This window comes from Ovis aries, chromosome 23 (genome assembly GCF_016772045.2).
Source record: "Ovis aries strain OAR_USU_Benz2616 breed Rambouillet chromosome 23, ARS-UI_Ramb_v3.0, whole genome shotgun sequence".
NCBI classification, from domain to species: Eukaryota; Metazoa; Chordata; class Mammalia; order Artiodactyla; family Bovidae; genus Ovis; species Ovis aries.
The window spans coordinates 61,987,193-62,006,627 of NC_056076.1; the positions used below are offsets into that span (position 1 = coordinate 61,987,193).

At 47.8% G+C, this 19,435-nt stretch overlaps 1 protein-coding gene across 1 annotated transcript in view; it reads right to left on the reverse strand.

The window, feature by feature from the left end:
- Positions 1–14,939, reverse strand: part of VPS4B (vacuolar protein sorting 4 homolog B) — a 31,338-nt gene extending 16,399 nt beyond the window's left edge. Inside the window, exons 1-3 of the mRNA XM_027960952.2 lie at positions 14,662–14,939; positions 3,554–3,665; positions 2,157–2,313 (exon numbers count right to left, since the gene is read on the reverse strand). Of these exons, the coding sequence (XP_027816753.2) occupies positions 2,157–2,313; positions 3,554–3,665; positions 14,662–14,688 (296 nt within the window). The 5' untranslated portion in view covers positions 14,689–14,939. The remainder of the gene's footprint in view (positions 1–2,156; positions 2,314–3,553; positions 3,666–14,661) is intronic.
- Between the last annotated feature and the right edge of the window lie 4,496 nt (positions 14,940–19,435).

Below are 19,435 nucleotides of genomic sequence, written 5' to 3' on the forward strand. Positions count from 1 at the left end.
ATCTTCCCCACCCAGGGATGAACATGCATTGCTGGGAAGCCGGCCTATTACCTATCAAAATGGAATCGTGAACAGAAAATGGAGAAAAAGACCAGAATGAAGTCAGGAACCAGCTCCAAATTCCCATGACATACCTATGCACGTATTAACTCATAAATGCATGACCCATACTTTCTTCCACAAAAGATTTAAGATGAGTTACAAGAGTGTTGTAAACAACAACAATTTAAAAAATCAGGACCAGGCCAACTACACATCAGACCAAGAAGCCCTAACTAGGAAGGAAAAAACCCAGAATACTATTTAAGGTACAAAGATCGATAACCTTAGTCTGGGGGTTCCAAAGGACGGCTGACTTCTGATGAAAATGAACTGACCCCTAAGAACAAGGTCAATCCAGACATTTCATATCTAGGGATTTATTCTGAGGACATAATTTAAGATGAGTTCAGGGATTTGACTGCAAGGATAACCACACCCAAGTTGTTGACAGTAGGGAAAAAATCAGTAATAATGTACTTTCAACTATAAGGATTAGCATATAGAACACGGTGCAATCTTTAAAGCAAAAAATATGCCTTTAAGACACATTTTTTACAATATTAAAAAAAATGTCACTACATAAAAACTTGGCAGGTTTCACCTCAAAACAGGACTGTGTGGTTCTCACAGGATGGTGCGGTTATCTATGGATGAGGGAGAAACTCCAAACTGACTCACCCTGACTTTAGAGTTGGGGGTCTACCAACTCTCTAACAGAACAGACAGTACTCGGTTACAGAAAACCCGCCATTCCTAGGCCCCTAGCCATATGGAATCCAAACTTATCTCCCTGGCCCTCGGATTCTGCAAGGGAACGCGCTACAGGTCTCCCAAAGGTGCTTCATGACACCGAGCTTCCACAAAAGACCTCCATCAGTACCTATCTTCACTAAATGCAAAACAGCCAAAGAGGATCGCTGCTTCCACGAGGAAAGGCAAACAACAGAAACAGCCTTCAGCGCCGGTTCTGCAGCGAGCTCTTCCAGAGGCAGCGAGACCCCGCGCAGTGAGCACTCCCTCCGGGAAGCACACCAGCCTCTCAGCCCCGAGACACCGCAGTGGGGACCGGGGACCGTGGGCCTCTGTGCTTCATCTCCGTGTATTCTGTACCTCTATTACCAGGAAGTAATGGCTTCTCTGCTTTACCCCGTCTCAGTTTAAAGCGGGTCCTGCCGTCCACTACAGAACCAGGGTGTCACCTCAGCAGGGACACCACAGGCTCTCCAAGCGTGAGCAGGAGGCCCTCAGCCTGCAGGGGAGGGGGCGCTTTTGCTGCCAAGGGGGCCTCGGTGAGATCTGAGGGCCCACCGACCTGAGGTCAACTGATCCTTCCCAGCAGTTTCATTTCAACTTACAAGAGATGCCCTGATTTTCACATAAGAAAATCAGTGAAGTTCAACTGATTTTGAAATTCGGTAAGCTATGAGGTCAGAGAGGGTCTCATTTTTGTCCTGCCAATGCTAGAGCTGTGAGAAGATAAAATATTCTTAGGATGTCACAGGAGCTCCTGGTTCTCTGACCATGTCTTGAACAGAGAATATAAAAATCCTGAGCCTACTAAAAGTTTCTTCCAACTCTCCCACGTAGTCCGAAGGAGCCTGTCAACTCTTAGATCTTACAGTTGCCTATGGGAGTAGCCACAGGCCCCCAAGCACTGCCTTTGAGGGACCCCTGGTGATCACAGGGATGATCTCAGGAGTCTGTGCTCCACTCCGACAATTTTAAGCCTCATTACATGATGGCCAGAGGGAAAGAACTGGCAGCATCCCTGCTAAGCGCTTCTGCTACCAGCCAGTCAAGGAGGCGATTTGATGGCTATCACCTCCTGAGCTTGGCAAACTGGGGGCTCGAAAACTTTTTTCTGTGAAGAATCAGACCGTCGACATCTCAGGCTTTATGGGCCACACGGTCCTTTGTCACAGCCGCTCAGCTTTGCAGTCCTGACAAGAGGAGGCACAGACAGCAGGGAAGTGAAGGGAGGAGGCTGTCTCCCCACACAGCATTGGAAAGCGGGCAGTGGGTCAGACCTGGCCCAGGAGCCACCCTTTCCTAAAGCCTATAGTTCTTTCCTTCACAGACTCCTGCACTCTTGGGATTCGCTCTGAGACGCATACCCCTTCTCGTCGGCGGGGGCCGGCTGCCCCTCCTTCACCGGCTTCTGGGGCTTCTTCTCTCTCTTCTTCAGGTGCTCCTTCAGCTTCTCCGCTCTGTCAAGGTACTCCGTACACTTCGCCCTGATACTCTGCTTGGCTTTATCACCTTGTGCTTCATCTAGTGAAGGGAAACGCAAGAGATTCTTTCCTTCAGTATTCTTTACAGACAGGTTTAAACTCTCAGACACACTTTTCAAGGAAAATCTATATTGGAGGAGACAGAAAAGATCATCTCTGGTTCATCGTAATCAAATGATGATCGATCTCTCCTGATTCTTCCTCTGGCAGGGTTCAACAGTGAGTACGAGTCAGAAAAAGTTCTGAGCAAGACACTAGTATACTTTAGGTTCATGTTAAAGAATAAGCAGAAATCCTGTAATATCCTGTGGGACTCACACTCTTCCCTTACATTCTTTGCAGACAGTTGAAAGCTGCTTATCTCACACAAAACCAATTATAAGACAAACAAAAGTAAAGCAATATTAACCATTTCCACTAACGCCTACGTAAGCTTTATTTAAGAATATAAAAAGTGACAGGAATCCCAGATATTATATGTACCACCAATACAGTAATTTTATTACAAAAAGGCCCCAGTGAGGGCTGTTTGAAAGGAGACTTCAGCAGTATATGCAGTTCATCCATCTTATCAGGTTATGACTCATTCTTAGTTTCACTTTAATTTGACAGAAAAACCTCAGAATTAAAGAGGGAAGCTCGGAAGAAAATCCTTAATTACCCAACTGCTAAAATTTTGATTTAAAACAGTAACAGACAGAAAGACACTTTTTTAACGTCTTATTTCACATACGTTCAGCATTAGGTTTAAAAGGTTTTTCTTTTATCTGTTTCTTCCTTACTGCTGTATCCCACCGTCTAGAACAGTGCTGGGGATTGGCGGGGGGGGGGGGGGGGGGGGGGGGTTGGGGGGGGGGGTGGGGTGTTGGCGGCGGTGTTAACACTGAACACAAATTTGGACCTACACAAATAAAACGTCTCCCAACCTCTTTTTAAAACATTATTTTCAAAGAGACGTTTAGAAAATGAGTAAGTCCAGATTACAGACCTGGGGGCATTAGCAGCAAGATAAGCCCTTCCTCATCGGCTGCCGGCACTTCAGTGTGCTCAGGTGCTAACAGTGTTGAGTGTGGCAGCTAAACACACTTGCTGGCTGGGGACTCAGGAACTACCAAGAGGCTGGAGGGACTTCTTTGCAGATTGATGTTTTATAATCTTCTACGATTGTATTTCAATGTTTATAAATGAAATAGGATAATCTTTTCTATTTCTTGGAACAGAAATGAATAATCTTTTCTATTTTATTGTTTTTAAAATAACAAAACAAACGATGACCTTACATTTAACCACGTGGAGAAAATACTGCACAGCATGCTGGTAGAGTTGAAGGGCTTCCTCGTAGTTTCCGGCTTTATCTTCCTGGGCTGCTTTGCTAGCAAGATCTATGGCTTTCTGTGTGAAGGGAGACAAAAACCACACCATCAAAATCAAAGCACAGGATAACTCAGAAGTCAATCATCATACTGAAAGCTTTCTTTAAAAATAAAAGCAAATTTAAGGCACATCTTTTTTTCCCTAAATTACAACTGCATCACGTTCTAAATGGTAACTATTTATAAAATGCAAGTTACGTTTGTTACACAGGTAAACGCTATCTGAACACCACTTTCAGTTCAGTTCAGTTCAGTTCACTCAGTCGTGTCTGACTCTGTGCGACCCCATGAATCACAGCACGCGGGGCCTCCCTGTCCATCACCAACTCCCAGAGTTCACTCAGACTCACGCCCATCGAGTCAGTGATGCCATCAGGCCATCTCATCCTCTGTCGTCCCCTTCTCCTCCTGCCCCCAAGCCCTCCCAGCATTAGAGTCTTTTCCAATGAGTCAACTCTTCACATGAGGTGGCCAAAGTACAGGAGTTTAAGCTTTAGCATCAGTCCTTCCAAAGAAATCCCAGGGCTGATCTCCTAATTTTTCACTCAACAAAAGTCAAGCTCAGGGCCAGTAAGGAATAATAGAGTAAGATGAAAACTCAACTTAAAAGCATTGACGGAAATTCTCAAAAATCAAATGCTCTTATGTTTAAAGCATATGACAATAGTAAAATTTAAAGGGGGAAACGCCCTCAGAAGCAACAGAGCAATGAAACACCAAGACTCTGAAAAGCACCCGAATCTTTTACCTCTGTAACTAACTAAAAGGTTCAGTGAGCAAAGAGTAACCAGGGAAATCTCAACAAATAAAACAAGACCTGGAAACTTTAAAAATTCTATAATGAAACAGGCAACTTTGTGTAGCATTAAAAAAAACAACAAACAACTACCAGAATTAGATCCATACCAACACCTCTAACTGAACTCTGACAAAGACACAGAAAGGCAGGCTAAGGGCAGAGAGACAGGCCTCAGAACCGACTACAGAGCAACTGAACATCCATGAGCCGAAATATAAGGGAGAGAGGAGAAATCGCAAACCAAACCCTGCACTTTGTACAAAAACTAACTCAAAATGGATCATGGACTTACACCATAAAATCTTCAGACAAAACAAAGCTATCTTCACCCTCAAGGGCTAGGCAAAGGGTTCTCAGACTTGACACCGAAACACAATGTATGAAAAGAAAAAAATAAAAACAGACGCACAGATCAATGGACCAGAAGAGGGAGACCAGGCATCAACCAACACATACACTGCCAATTAATCTACTGTAAGGAAGCAAAACACACACGGGAGGGAAAGGATAGTCTCTCCAATAAATGATGCTGGGAAAACTGGACAGCCATATGCAAAAGAATGAAAATAAGCATTATCTTACACCATATACAGGTTTTAGCTCAGATCCGAACATAAGACCTAAAACCACAAATCTCCCAGAAGAAAACACAAGTGAGAAGCTCCCTGGCACTGGTCTTGGTGACGATATTTTGGATTTGATACCATAAAGGCAACAAAAGCAAAACTAAGTAAGTCTGACTACATCAAACAAAACAGCTCTGAACAGGAACTAACCAACAGAAAGAACAGGAACCGGTGACCAACTGAAAGGGAGAAAATACTTACAAATCTCGTATGTCTGACAAGGGGTTAGTGTCAGGAAGGCAAATCAATAGCGAAAACCAAAACAATTTGACCGAAAAAAATGGGCAGAGGATCTGAACAGACATTCTTCCAGAGAAGACATACAGATGGCCAGCAGGCACATGCAGAGGCGCACAAGAGTGCCAATCGTCAGGGAAATGCGGATCAAAACGGCGGGATGTCACCTCACAGCCGTCCGAATGGCTATTATCAGAGAGCTCCTACCCCGGGGAAAACATTCTGGAACTGAGCGTGGTGGCAGATACTAACTAGACTCGCCGTGGGGACCCTCTCACAGCGCACACAAACAGCGAACCACGCCGCACACCTGACGCTAATACCACGTCATACACCAATTACACCTAATACCACGCCATCCACCAATCACACCTCAAGGGAGCGGGAGGCTAATACCACGTCATACACCAATTACACCTAATACCATGCCATCCACCAATCACACCTCAAGGGGTGGGACGCTAATACCACGTCATACACCAATTACACCTATTACCACGCCATCCACCAATCACACCTCAAGGGGCGGGACGCTAATACCACGTCATACACCAATTACACCTATTACCACGCCATCCACCAATCACACCTCAAGGGGCAGGACGCTAACACAATGCCATCCACCAATCACATCTCAAGGGGCGGGACGCTAATACCACGTCATACACCAATTACACCTAATACCACGCCATCCACCAATCACACCTCAAGGGAGCGGGAGGCTAATACCACGCCATCCACCAATCATACCTCAAGGGGGGGGGCGGGGGGGGGGAGAAATCATAAACTGGGCCTCATCAAAAACCTTTGGTTTACAAAATATCCTATTAAAAGGAGGAAATGACAAGTTAGATTGGGAGATGTTTGCAAACCACATATTAGGGAAAGGACCAGTACTCAGAATACAGAAAGAACTCTCAGAAACCAACAGTTTAAAAACAGCCGAAGGAGCCACAAGCTGGAGACATATACAGACGTCTCACCACAGAGGACACACAGGCGGCGACTAAGCGCATGAGAGGCGCTCAACACCGCAAGCCGCGAGGGACATGCAGACTGAACGCCACGGGGCGGCAGCACGGAGCGCGCGCCAGAACGGCTGAAACAAACAGCGGCGACACCACCACACGGCAATGAGCACGCAAAGGGAGTCGCTTCTACACTGCTGGGACGTAAAACGGTGCAGTCGCTCTGAGAAATAGAGGGTTTCATTCTTTACAAATTTAAACAGGTAACTACCATAGGAACCAGCAACTGCACTCCTGGACGGTAATCCCGGAGAGAGGAAGACTATGTTCACACAAAAAATTGTACTTGAACGTTCTGGATGTCCTTCAAAGGCTGCATGGCTAAGCTCTGGTACGTCCCACAGCAGGGAGTAAGTACTGCTCAGTAACAAAAACGAATGGACTACTGATATACACAGCTTGGATGAATCTTGGAACAAGTATGCTAAGTGAAAAGAACCAATCCCGAAAGGTTACCTACCGCACGATTCCATTCATACGACCTCAAAGGACAAAACCAGGTAAGAATCGTCAGGAGACAGGGATGCAGGGAGAAGAGAAGGAGAAGGGGCTGTGGTTATGAAACGGCAGCAGGAGAGACCCCTGTGGGTAGAACTCTTCTGTATCACGACTGTGGGATGGGGATTCAAGAATTAACTCGTGTGCCAGAACTCTGACAGACACACAAAGTAGAACTGGGGAAATCTGAGTAACACAGTGGAATGTGCCAAGGCCAACACCCAGGCTACTGGGGGCACGGGGAGACGGCTACACAGGCTCTCCTCTTCCTCGCAGCTGCACGTGGGTCTGTGATCATCTGAGAGTGAGGCTTCCACCAAGAAAGCTACCTTTAATATTCTAAACTATGCACACACATGCAGATAAAGAAAAGCATGCTCACCGAGACATTCCGCCTGGATTAACTTAGATAGGAAAACTGCATTCAACAGAAATAAGAGCCAGCAGAAAAAGTGGTCATGGTCATGCTACACCAAAAGTGAGGAGACAACTAAGAAATCATTCATATAATGCAGAAACGAACCATATGGTATAAATAGTATGTTTGGAAGCAGTCGCTCATGGACTGCATATAGACGGGATAAATGGGAGGAACAGGCCTTCCAGCTGCTCTATCAGGAGGGAAGAAAAATAAATGGTGTGTTTTAGAGTTGATCAAACGTAGCAGTACATGTAGCGGAGAAGGCAGTGGCACCCCACTCCAGTACTCTTGCCTGGAGAATCCCATGGACGGAGGAGCCTGGTGGGCTGCAGTCCATGGGGCCGCTAACAGTCAGACACGACTGAGCGGCTTCACTTTCACTTTCCACTTTCATGCATTGGAGGAAATGGCACCCCACTCCAGTGTTCTTGCCTGGAGAATCCCAGGGATGGAAGAGCCTGATGGGCTGCCATCTGTGGGGTCGCACAGAGTCGGACACGACTGAAGTGACTTAGCAGCAGCAGTACATGCTTCAAAGTTCAGATTGTTGAACTCGAAGCTTAATTTGCAAGTCTGGTCAGCCCAGCAGGATATAAAGGGTGGACGCATCAGTCAGCCCTCTTTTAGGGCCAGAATGACACCAGCTGAAACCTGCATAGTCAGGACTTAATAATCTCGTTCCATATATGGTAACTTTTTCTGATGAGGTACACGTCTGTATTTGCATTGTCCAGTACAGGAAAATATTGCTCTTGAAACTTTTGGCTAATGTGACTGAAAAGTGAGTTTTAAATTTAAGTGACATGTGAATTGCCACAGGCAGCAGCCACATTGGACAGCAAGGGTCTCACTTTCACTCAGAGATGAGGATCTGAGGACGTGCCTCTGTTGCTCCTGCTGAGCGCCTCACTGCATCCTCATTGCTGTTAGCACTTTGCATTTGAGACAAAGTTAAAATTGGCGCAGTCCTCTACCGCTTTTGTCAGACTTACTGCCTAGCCTCCTCTTAGCGGTCAGCCTGCTCTACACGTGATGCTGAAGCCCGTACAGCACCAGGGAGGGGCACCCTTTGGCCGTTTCCCCTGGAGACAACCAGTCCCCAGTGCTGGGTCGTGCTCTGCGCCGGCCTGGCTCTGTCTGGGTCTCAGCTGAAACCCTGTGGTCCCTGTGCACCCGGCTCCGTCTGCTGAGGACGCTCTTCCCCCAGGTCGTAGTTCAAATACCAGTTCCCAGAGAAAGTGAAAGTCACTCAGTCGTGTCCAACTCTTTGAGACCCCATGGACTATACAGTCCATGGAATTCTCCAGGCCAGAATACTGGAGTGGGGAGCCTGTCCCTTCTCCAGGGCATCTTCCTAACCCAGGGATCAAACCCAGGTCTCACGCACTGCAGGCGGATTCTTCACCAGCTGAACCACCAGGGAAGCCCGTCCTCAGGGAGGCTCCATTCAAAGGCTGCGCCCCATCCTCGCGCTCAGCTCCCCGCCTGTCCTGTGCTTATTCCTCCACACCCTGGCACACTCACTCCCTGACCATCTCCTTCCATACGGAGAACCTCCACCAGGACGCGGGCTCCCACCTGTCATCTCTGACATCTTCTCTCCACCAGGTACTTCCGTGTGCCTGCAAACAAGCCTCCTTTAGAGAGCCCTGACACTAATACCCCCTTCAGCTTGGTTGTTTCTCTGCTACTGTTTAGAACCCAAACTTCACCAAAGCAGCCTCTACTCTCTCCAGTTCCTTCTTGCTGCATACCCTTCGGCTATCTGGGCTCCTGTCCCTTATCTCATCAATAAAACTGTTCATATCAAGGTTCTCTGTGAAGCCAGATCCAAAGGCCAGCTCCGTCTTCATCGTGATCCCTCGACAATGTTCTACAAGAGAATATTACGCTGTCCTCCTACCTCTCTGACAGATCCTGCTCAGTTTCCTTTGCTGATTCTTCTTGTAACACTGTCTTCTTCTTGACACTGAAAGATATTAAGGTTCCTCTGGGCTTTGGGTGGGGCTTCTGCTTACTACCTCCCTGAGTAAGCTGTTCTCAATGATTAAAACTGATTATCTTTAGGCTAATGATTCCCAAATTAATTCAATTTGCAAACACAGCACTCTTCTGTTTAAAATGCTCCCAGCAGCTTCTTTCTGTGCAGGTCGGTTTGGTTTTGGCCTGTCCTCTCCTCCCAGAACACAAGCTTCACGAGGACAGGAGTCACGCCGGTGGCAACGGCTCTTTTACATTCCGGAGTCTAGCAGGAGACTGACTGGACGCTGGGGTCAGCCCGGATCCAGTCATCGACGTGGAGCTACAGAGGCCGGGGACTCCGGGGACTGTCCTTTTCAAGGTAGGAGACCACAACACGCGCATGCGAGACAACCCTGGGAAAATTCCAGAACCACCTTCTCAAGAGGAAAGTTGGCCCAGCCCCCATCTTTCAAGACTAACTTTTCCCCAGTGCTCTGGAACCTACCCCCGCTTCGTCCTCTGACAGTTATTCCCCTCAATTATATCAGCGCAACTGTCCTCCCCAACCTAACTTTCCCCCTTTTTAAGGGAGCAATCCTTGGCATAAAAATGTACGTAAGTCCTATCTTAGACTCACAGCTACAAAACACCAACAAAACACACCACCTCTCCCTAATTCTAAGGTTCCATGTAACTAACAACTTACCTGTCTCTTCACCTCCACAGCCAAGTCCCAAGGAGGACCCTGCGCGCATCTCGGTTTCCCGGGTCCTCCCACTGCCGTCTTCCTGCTCCCCGGCGGCCCGAGCTCCCACTCGCCGGGTTCCGGGTGAGCAGGTGAGCCCTCGTCAGACAGACCCCGAGGCGGCCTCCTCTGTCCTCCCAGGTGTCACTCTCGGCTACGCCACCACTCCTTCTCGGGCTCCCTTCTCTCTCCTAGCGCTGCTATTCCACTCGGTTTGTGCCTTGGTTCCTGTTCCCCTCATTCCATAAACTCCAAGCTGCCCCAACCTCTGTTACCATCTGTGTGCTAGGAACCCCCAAATCCTTATCCCCAACCAGTCTAAGTTCTACACACAGGAACCCAACTGCTCAGTGGACACTTCCACCGACTGTCCCCACAAGCACTTCAAGCCCCAAAAGTTCAGGACCCGTCTGGCCCCAAAGATGCCCCGTCTTCCAGTAATCCCAGAACCAACCCACTCAGACCCCCAACAAGGAACCTGGGAGAAGCTTGCTCGTTAAGTGGAGAGCCACGCCCAGCTCCCCTTCCCCTTCGGTCCGTCTCTCGCCAGGCCTGCCCCGATTCTCACAGCTACTGCACCACTCTGGCCCTCGCCACCTCCCGTCGCAGAGACAGAGCCTGCCTCCTAACTGGTTTCAGTGCTTCCAGGCCTGCCACCTGTCAAGCTGTCCCTGTACACACACAATGGTTTTGTTCTAGAACAAAAACTGGAGCTTCCTGCTTCTCTTGACTCCCTGTGTGAAGCAGGACGGGGCCGATCACCCGCGTGTGCACTGCTGCTCGGGACGTGGCCGACCTAGGCGCGACCTCTCCCTGCACACTCCGGTCCCGTCACGCCAAACTACTGGGCCAACCCAGGTGGCTCAGACTCCGCGCCTGCGTGCGCAGCCTGTGGCCCACCCGGAACACTGTGCCCAGCGTCTCCCTGTAAAACTCCAGCTTCTCCAGGACTCAGAACAGTCACTGTGGTCCTGCTAGAAGCCCTCCCCAGCAAGCCTAGGAGACCCAACCATGTGTGCGCTAAATTTCCACTGCCCCTGCACATGCTTCTAAAGTCACAAGATACCCCAAGTCACTTTATGTCTGCTTTCACACCAGCATATGAGCCCTTGGAAATCAAGGGTGATATATTTCTTTTATGATGCCCCAACATGTAGACACTCTTAAAAACAAACAAACATTCTGGACTGAGGAAACGTGAGTTCTATGCACAATGAACTTGCAGTTTCTACCGACTCTCTCCAAGGTCTATTACACTTCTAGACTAAGGCATAAGTTCATTTTCTCTACCTGGAATGCCTCCTACTCTGTCCAAGAAAGCATGATTTTATTGTGAAAAAGCACCAACATATAAGCAGATAGGCCTGGATTCAAAACTACCTTCAACAAATTAACTGTATGTCTCTGGGTAAATCATAACCTTAATAAGCCCTGGATTCTTATCCTGAGAAACTGAAGTAATACTCTCCTTGAAGAGCTGTTCTGAGGACTAAGTGAGATCCCACCAAACACCAGGCAGACAGGGTCAGTATCTTGCTTTATCTAAGCTCACCATCACCTCCTCTGTGGGACCGTTCTCATTTATCCTCAGAGAGTTACACAAGCCCTTCCTTTCTGCCCTCCCTCACTAGAGGATCACTACATTATTTTATTTTGATCTTTAGTTATCTGCATTCCTCCATTTGATTATAAGCATCTGGCTATGGGGACTTTTGGAGAAGGCAGTGGCACCCCACTCCAGTACTCTTGCCTGGAAAATCCCATGGATGAAGGAGCCTGGAAGGCTGCAGTCCATGGGGTCGCTGAGGTCGGACACGACTGAGTGACTGCACTTTCACTTGCATGCACTGGAGAAGGAAATGGCAAGCCACCCCAGTGTTCTTGCCTGGAGAATCCCAGGGACGGGGGAGCCTGGTGGGCTGCCGTCTATGGGGTCGCACAGAGTGGGACACGACTGAAGCAACTTAGCAGCAGCAGCAGCATGGGGACTTTTGCCTTGTTTGATCGGAAAATTATTTGTTAGTTAAATATTCTTCACCCAAATTTCCTACATTAGAAGATTGAAAAGGTTGAATGAGAATGTGCACCTGACCCAACCACTGATAAAAATACAGCTCATTCTCTCTTCCTGTTTAGCACTAGCAACTATGCCTTTAAGACAGGTCAATCTCAAACTGATTTACTGAAGAACATTCATAGTCCAATTCCAACGTAATGCAAACAATTATAGAATGAAATTGCAATCTTGCAAAAGAAAAAATACAGATAAGTAGATGCAGATTATACTGTAGGAAGCCCAAATCACATGCAGATTCTTGACAAATGAAACGCTGGTGGACTATGCGTAAGGTGGGTGAGCAACAGGGAAACAGCGGGGCACAGGAAGTCATGGCTATTGTCTTGTAAACACTCTTAGTGCTGCATGATCTGTGGAAAAAGGAATCGCTATGCTGTACAACTGAAACCAGGATAAAGCTGTACAGCAACGAACTTCAATAGAAACATGTTTTACAGATGGTGGAATAAAACTATGCAGGTAACTGACAAACCAAGAAGGATGAAGACGAGATGCGCACTTCAAAAGAAACCACCTTTGACACTCAAGGGAACAATACTTTTATCAAATGACCAATACCTTTTCCAAGTACTTTTACCAAAAAGACCCCTTCTGAATGGGGTTACATTATTGTTGCATCTTAGTTTAAGGAAATCTTGACAAAAATACACATATAAAAATCAACACATGACATTCTCTAAGAAGTCAGTCACAGTTGCAATTATATTTTGTGAAACAAAACATTTATTTTCATAATCTTTTTGGTCGATTTTCAACATAAAAGTCCCAAGCAAGCACTCCACCCCCTTTCCAGTGAAAATTTGATTTCGATTTAAATTGGTCTACTTTCAGTGATCTTTCTTCAGGATCAACCATTCTGGGCTAAGCAGATCCTCTGCTAATTATCCTAGGTGCCTGTACTCAACAGATGCCTTTCCAACTGTTGAACCAAGAGGAGGATTCAATACAGGTATTCATACCCCTCTTTTGTCCCAAATTTACCTACTGGCCCTTGAGGTTAAGTCACATTCTAAACCCCACTTAGAACTGGACAGGGAAAAACGGACTGGTTCCAAATTGGGAAAGGAGTATGTCAAAGCTGTATATTGTCGCCCTGCTTATTTAACTTACATTCAGAGTACATCATGCAAAATTCCAAGCTGGAATTAAGATTGCTGGGAGAAATATCAATAACCTCAGATATGCAGAAGACACCACCCTTATGGCAGAAAGTGAAGAGGAACTAAAGAGCCTCTTGATGAAAGTGAAAGAGGAGAGTGAAAAAGTTGGCTTAAAACTCAACATTCAGAAAACGAAGATCATGACATCCAGTCCCATCTCTTCATGGCAACTAGATGGGGAAACAATGGAAACAGTGAGAGACTTTATTTTGGGGGGCTCCAAATCACTGCAGATGGTGACTGCATCCATAAAATTAAAAGATGCTTGATCCTTGGAAGAAAAGCTATGACCAACCTAGAGAGCATATTAAAAAGCAGAGACATTACTTTGCCAACAAAGGTCCGTCTAGTCAAAGCTATAGTTTTCCAGTTGTCATGTATGGATGTGAGAGGTGGACTATAAAGAAAGAAGAGCGCCGAAATATTGGTGCTTCTCAACTGTGGTGTTGGAGAAGACTCTAGAGAGTCCCTTGGACTGCAAGGAGATCCAACCAGTCCATCCTAAGGAAATCAGTCCTGAATATTCTTTGGGAGGACTGATGTTGAAGCTGAAACTCCAATACTTTGGCCACCTGATGCGAAGAGCCAACTTACTGCAAAAGACCCTAATGCTGGGAAAGACTGAAGGAGAGAGAAGGGGATGACAGGGGATGAGATGGTTGGATGGCATCACCGACTCAATGGACATGAGTCTGAGTAAACTCGGATAGTTGGTGATGGACAGGGAGGCCTGGCCTGCTGCAGTCCATGGGGTCACACAGAGTCGGACACGACTGAGCGACTGAACTGAAACCCCAGGATTGGAGGCACTGTTTAAAAAATGTCTCATCTCAAAGAACTGCATTCCACAGAAGTTGAACAACTGTCTAAAACAGTAGGATCACGTGCTTTACGAATAAAACACGGAACTCACTGCAGTAGGGGCGGAAAGGTGAAGTAACAAAGGCGCTAAAACCTTCCCCACGATCTTATTTACATGCCACACTTGGGGAGCCATCACGGCGCAGCTGAACGCAGAGCCCAGGCCCTCGCGGATTCCCGATTCTGAGCTCACGACTCTACCCATCTGACAGCTAGAAAGGCTGTGCTACAGCGGCCTGAGGGACCCGGAGAGGACCCCAGCCTTCCTATTTCCATCTGATCCAGAGCAGCGCATTGCGTGCGTCCCGTCCTTTCCTCTCTCCCTTACACCGATGGGGTCTATGCCTCTCCTTCAAGCTTCAACCAGTTCGGTTCAAACTCGGCTGGTTTGAAAAGGGAAAAAGACCACACACACACACGGCAGAAAAGCCTCAACAAAAGCCAGGAGTCCTACAGCGCGGGGAGCTCCGGCGAGCCCGGGGGCAGGCGGAAAGCCGGCCTCCTCCCCCGGGCTCGGGGCGCGGGCACCGCCCTCCCCGCCCCGCGAGGGGCGCGGCCGCGGCCGCCCTCCCTGCCCACCACCCTCTCGCGCCGGGGATACCTGCAGGTTGGTCGAGGTGGACGCCATGGTGGAGACCCGAGGCGGCTCCCCGGGGAGGGCCTGGGGCGGAGGCAGGCAACAGGGCGACGTCGACTCACACCTGGAGCGGCCCGAACGCACGCAGGCCAGCGGCTTGGAACCTCGCGGCTGCCTCCCTCGGGAACTTGTTCGGAAACCACCCGGCACTCAGACAGCGCCCGACCCTCCCCACCGGGCTTCCGCGTCCCAGCCCCCGCGCCGGGCTCGCGTCCCGCCTCTGCCGCAGAACTTCCGCTTTCGTCATCAGCACGCGCCCCACCCCGTCCCCGACTGTCGCGGTCTCGCCTTCGCTCTGGGCCTCGCGAGGCCGGGACGCGGGTCTCTGAACCCGGCGGAGGCCTGGCAGAAGTCATCCTGCGCGCAGGCGCACTACGGCTCCGCTGAGCCAGTGGGGCCGCTGGCGGTGCAGGGCTGTTCCTGCTTCTTTCTTTTGCGGCTGTGGTCTAGTTTGAGACGAGTTACTGGCTCTGGCGCCTCTCACGTGACTGAACGTGGGGCGTCCTCTGTCGCTCTGTCACCCGAGCTATAAGAGCCACTGGTGGGGGCTTTGGGCCGGTTACCAGTTCAGTCGCTTAGTTGTGTCAGACTCTGTGCGACCCCAGGCCTGTGCACGCCAGGCCTCCCTGTCCATCGCCAACTCCCGGAGTTCACCAAACTCATGTCCATCGAGTCGGTGATGCCATCCAGCCATCTCATCCCCTGTCGTCCCCTTCTCTCGCCTTCAGTCTTTCCCAGCATCTGGGTCTTTTCCAGTGAGTCAGCTCTTCGCATCAGGTGGCCAAAGTATTGGAGTTTCAGCTTCAGCATCAGTCCTTCCGTTGAACACTCAGGACTGATTTCCTTTACGATGGGCTGGTTGGATCTCCTTGCAGTCCAAGGGACTCTCAAGAGTCTCTCCAACACCACAGTTGAGAAGCATCAATTCTTTGGTGCTCAGCTTTCTTTATAGTCCAATTCTCACCCATACATCTGGAAAAACCATAGCTTTGACTAGACGGACCTTTGTTGGCAAAGTAATGTCTCTGCTTTTTAGTATGCTATCTAGGTTGATCATAGCTTTTCTTCCAAAGAGCAAGCGTCTTTTAATTTCATGGCTGTAGTCACTATCTGCAGTGATTTTGGAGCCCCCCCAAAATTAAGTCCGTCATTGTTTTCACTGTTTGTTTCCCCATTTAGTTGCCATGGAGTGAAGGGAGCAGATCCCATGATCTTAGTTTTGTGAATATTGAGTTTAAAGCCAGATTTTTCACTCTAATTTCACTTTCATCAAGAGGCTCTTTAGTTCCTTTTTGCTTTCTGATATAAGGTGGTGTCATGGTTACCATTTGCTCCTCTGCAAAATGGGATAGTTATGGCACCTGTCTCAGGATTGTGGGCAATGCTAGCGCTGTGTGCCTAGGCGCATTTCGCAGTGATGAGTGAACAGGAAGGTCTCAGGGTGTGTTAGCGTTGAATATTGCTCACACTTTACATTTCATCCAACAAACATTTTCCCAAATGGTTATTGTCATGGCTCGATGAAGCCCTGAGAATTTTAATGAAAATTGTGTCAGGCCCTCCTTTCAAGGAGTTTCCAGTAGATTGGTGGGGATGTGGCACCTGAACAAATCCTGTGAAACCGTTTGCTGCTGCTGAGTCGCCTCCGTCATGTCCGGCTCTTTGTGACCTTATGAACTGTAGCCCACCAGGCTCCTCTGTCCATGGGATTCTGCAGGCAAGAACACTGGAGTGGGTTGTTGTGTCCTCCTCCAGGGGCTCTTCCTGACCCAGGGATGGAACCCACGTCCCCTACGTCTCCCGCACTGGGAGTCATGCTCTTTACCTGCCTCTGGAAGCCGTGAGGCTGTCAGAGTGGATAGTATTTATTCCGGTTATTGTGACAGGGAAGGTTAATGGCTTGAGCAGCCAAGTGCTTTACGTGGGACGATGGAAATCAGGGATGAGTGACAGGACTAAAATAAGACCTTTCCCGAGTGTTCTGTGGTTTGCAGTCACGATTCTTTCTTTTCTCCCCCTTCCTTTTCTAGCTTCTCAAAGGAAAGCGAAATAGATGTTTAATCACTCCAGCGTTTCCTTTCCCACTCATTCCCTAATTCTTTCTGAACATCTGGCGTCTCCTAAATAAAGATCTTCCCTCCTGCCTCATGTTTAGTACTGGCAACTACCCAGTTCTTGAAATCTCTTCTGGGTAGTGCGCCAATGTCCTTTATCCTCTCCGCTTCCTCCCCCCTCACTCTTAAGGGCAGAGTTCCCGCAGAGTCTGACACCCTCTTCTCTTTCACTACTCAAGCTTTGCACATCTTACCTCCTTGCTGGGTTCTAGATGAAATAGAATAGAAATTGCTTCAAATTTAAATCTCTAGGCTTCCCTGTCCTCTGTCCATCACTGACAGCTACCTCCCAGAGAGCTCCAAAAGCCGTGGGATTTTCCCACAGGAAAAATCCAGTGCAGTAAAAGTCAAATTGAACGTATACTCCAAACTTCCATCTCTGTTTGCTCCTCAAAATAAATAGCAGCAGCTCTCCATCATCCAGGCTCAAAGCTGAAGACTCCTCTCTGCCTGTGACTACCAGTTCTTCCCACCCTTCTGTCCCCTTCCAGTTACTGATTAAATACTATAGCGAACCCAGTCCTTAGAATGGCAGCACATGCTAGACATTCAGTAAATATCAAACTAACTGAGCTGCGCAGAACAACCTCTGGTTCCTTAATGATGTTCAAGCTTGATTTTGCCTAAAGATACAACCAGACTGCAATTTACGTTTCAGTTCAATCCCTAAATGTTTACCAAATTCCCACTAAAGACAAGTCTACTGCGCGTTAGGAACCTATGAATATGAATAAGATGTGGTGTTTGCCATTTAGGATCTTACAATTTAGTGGAAGGGACAGACATGTGATAATGAAAAGAGAATTTATTTGAGTACCACAATTGAGTATCACTATGCGCCAGGCTGTTTTACGTGCTGGATATGAACCAAAGAGTCAGTAATTTCTCTTGGATACCATGTACTCCCTAATGCGTAATGAGAAAAGTGTCACCTATGATATTTAAAAACTTCAGTCTCATCATGAGAAAGTGCCATAAAAACACAAAGTTTTGGGGTTTTTTTTCTTTTTAAAAAAACACTTTTACAAAATACCTGTGTGCTTCAAAAATGTGAAAGTCTTAAAAAATAAGGAAAGAGTGAGATACTCATCACAGATTTTAGGATTCTATCTGTGCGTGTGTGCTCAGCCGTTCAGTCATGTCTGAATCTTTGCAACCTCAAGGACAGTAGTCCGCCAGGCTCCTCTATCCATGGGATTTTCCAAGCAAGAATGCTGGAGTGGGCTCCCGTCTCCTCCTCCAGGGGCCTCCCCAGCCCAAGGGTCAAGTCCAAGTCCCCAGGGATCAAGTGCAAGTCTCCTGGGGCTCTTGCATCGGTGGGCGGGTTCTTTACGTCTGAGCCACCTGGGAAGTAAGACTCAGGAGACTGGCCACTAAATGCAGTATGGGGTTCTGGATTAAATTATAAAACAGAAAAAGACAGTGGAAAAATTGATGAAAATACATCTTTTAGATAATAGTGTTATAATGGTGCTAATTTCTTAGTTTTGATACGAATACCATGGTTGTTTAAGATGTTAACAGTAGGAGATATAGAGTGAAGCATGCATGGGAATTCTCTTTAGTTTTGAAACTCTCTTGTAAATATTATTTTAAGATAAAATGTTTCCTTAAAAAGTCCTGCTCTTTGGAGCTTACCTTCTAGTAAAATAGAAACTTTTTTCCTTTTACACGTGTGAGATAAATAGAAAACACATATTGAACTGCCCTTGTTCCTGACACAGAGCTCCTGAGCCCTTGGACTTTTCTGGGTGATGGAAATGTCTTTTGTTCCAATGAGGTGACCCTGGGTAGGCTCCTGGATGAGGACTGGTCACCAGGAAGTACAAGCCATGATTCGAAGCTTGGGAATTCCAGCCCCACCCGTCATTCTCTTCAGAAGGCAGAAGGGCTGAAGGCGGAGTTAATGATTGCTCATGTCCCTGTGATGTGGGGAGGCATCCGTAAAAATCCCCACAGTACGGGCTTCTGAGAGCTTCTGGGTTGGTGAGCGCGTGGAGGTGCTGGGAGGGTGGTGGGCTACGATGGGCTGATGGGCTCGGGACCTCCACGCCCGTTCCCGCACACCCTGCCCTTTGTTCCCGAGCTCCCTGCCCTGTGCACCTCGTCTATCCGGATGTTCAGCTGTATCCTTTATCCAAACCTTTTATAGTAAACTGATGAAAATGAGTTAAATGTTTTTCTGAGTCCTGTGAGCTGCTTTGCAAATTAATCGAACCTGAGGAGGGAGGTCATTGTAAGCTCTGATCTACAGCCAGAAGCACAGGTTACATCCCGGGCTTGTGACTGGCATCTGAGGAGGGGGTGTGTCGGAGGGCGGTGCAGGAAGGCAGTCTTGCGGGGCTGAGCCCTCCATGTGTGGGATCTGACACTGTCTCCAGTGTCAGAATTGAATTAAATTTTAAGACACTCAGCTCATGTTGAAAGTTGCTGGATATGAGGAAAAGTCTTCACAGATTTGATGACCAGAAGTACATACGAAATGTCCTTAAGAAACGTCTTAAACTCTACATTCAGAAAACAAAGATCATGGCATCTGGTCCCATCACTTCATGGCAAATAGATGGGAAAACAGTGGAAACAGTGATAGGCTTTATTCTGGGGGGCTCTAAAATCCCTGCAGA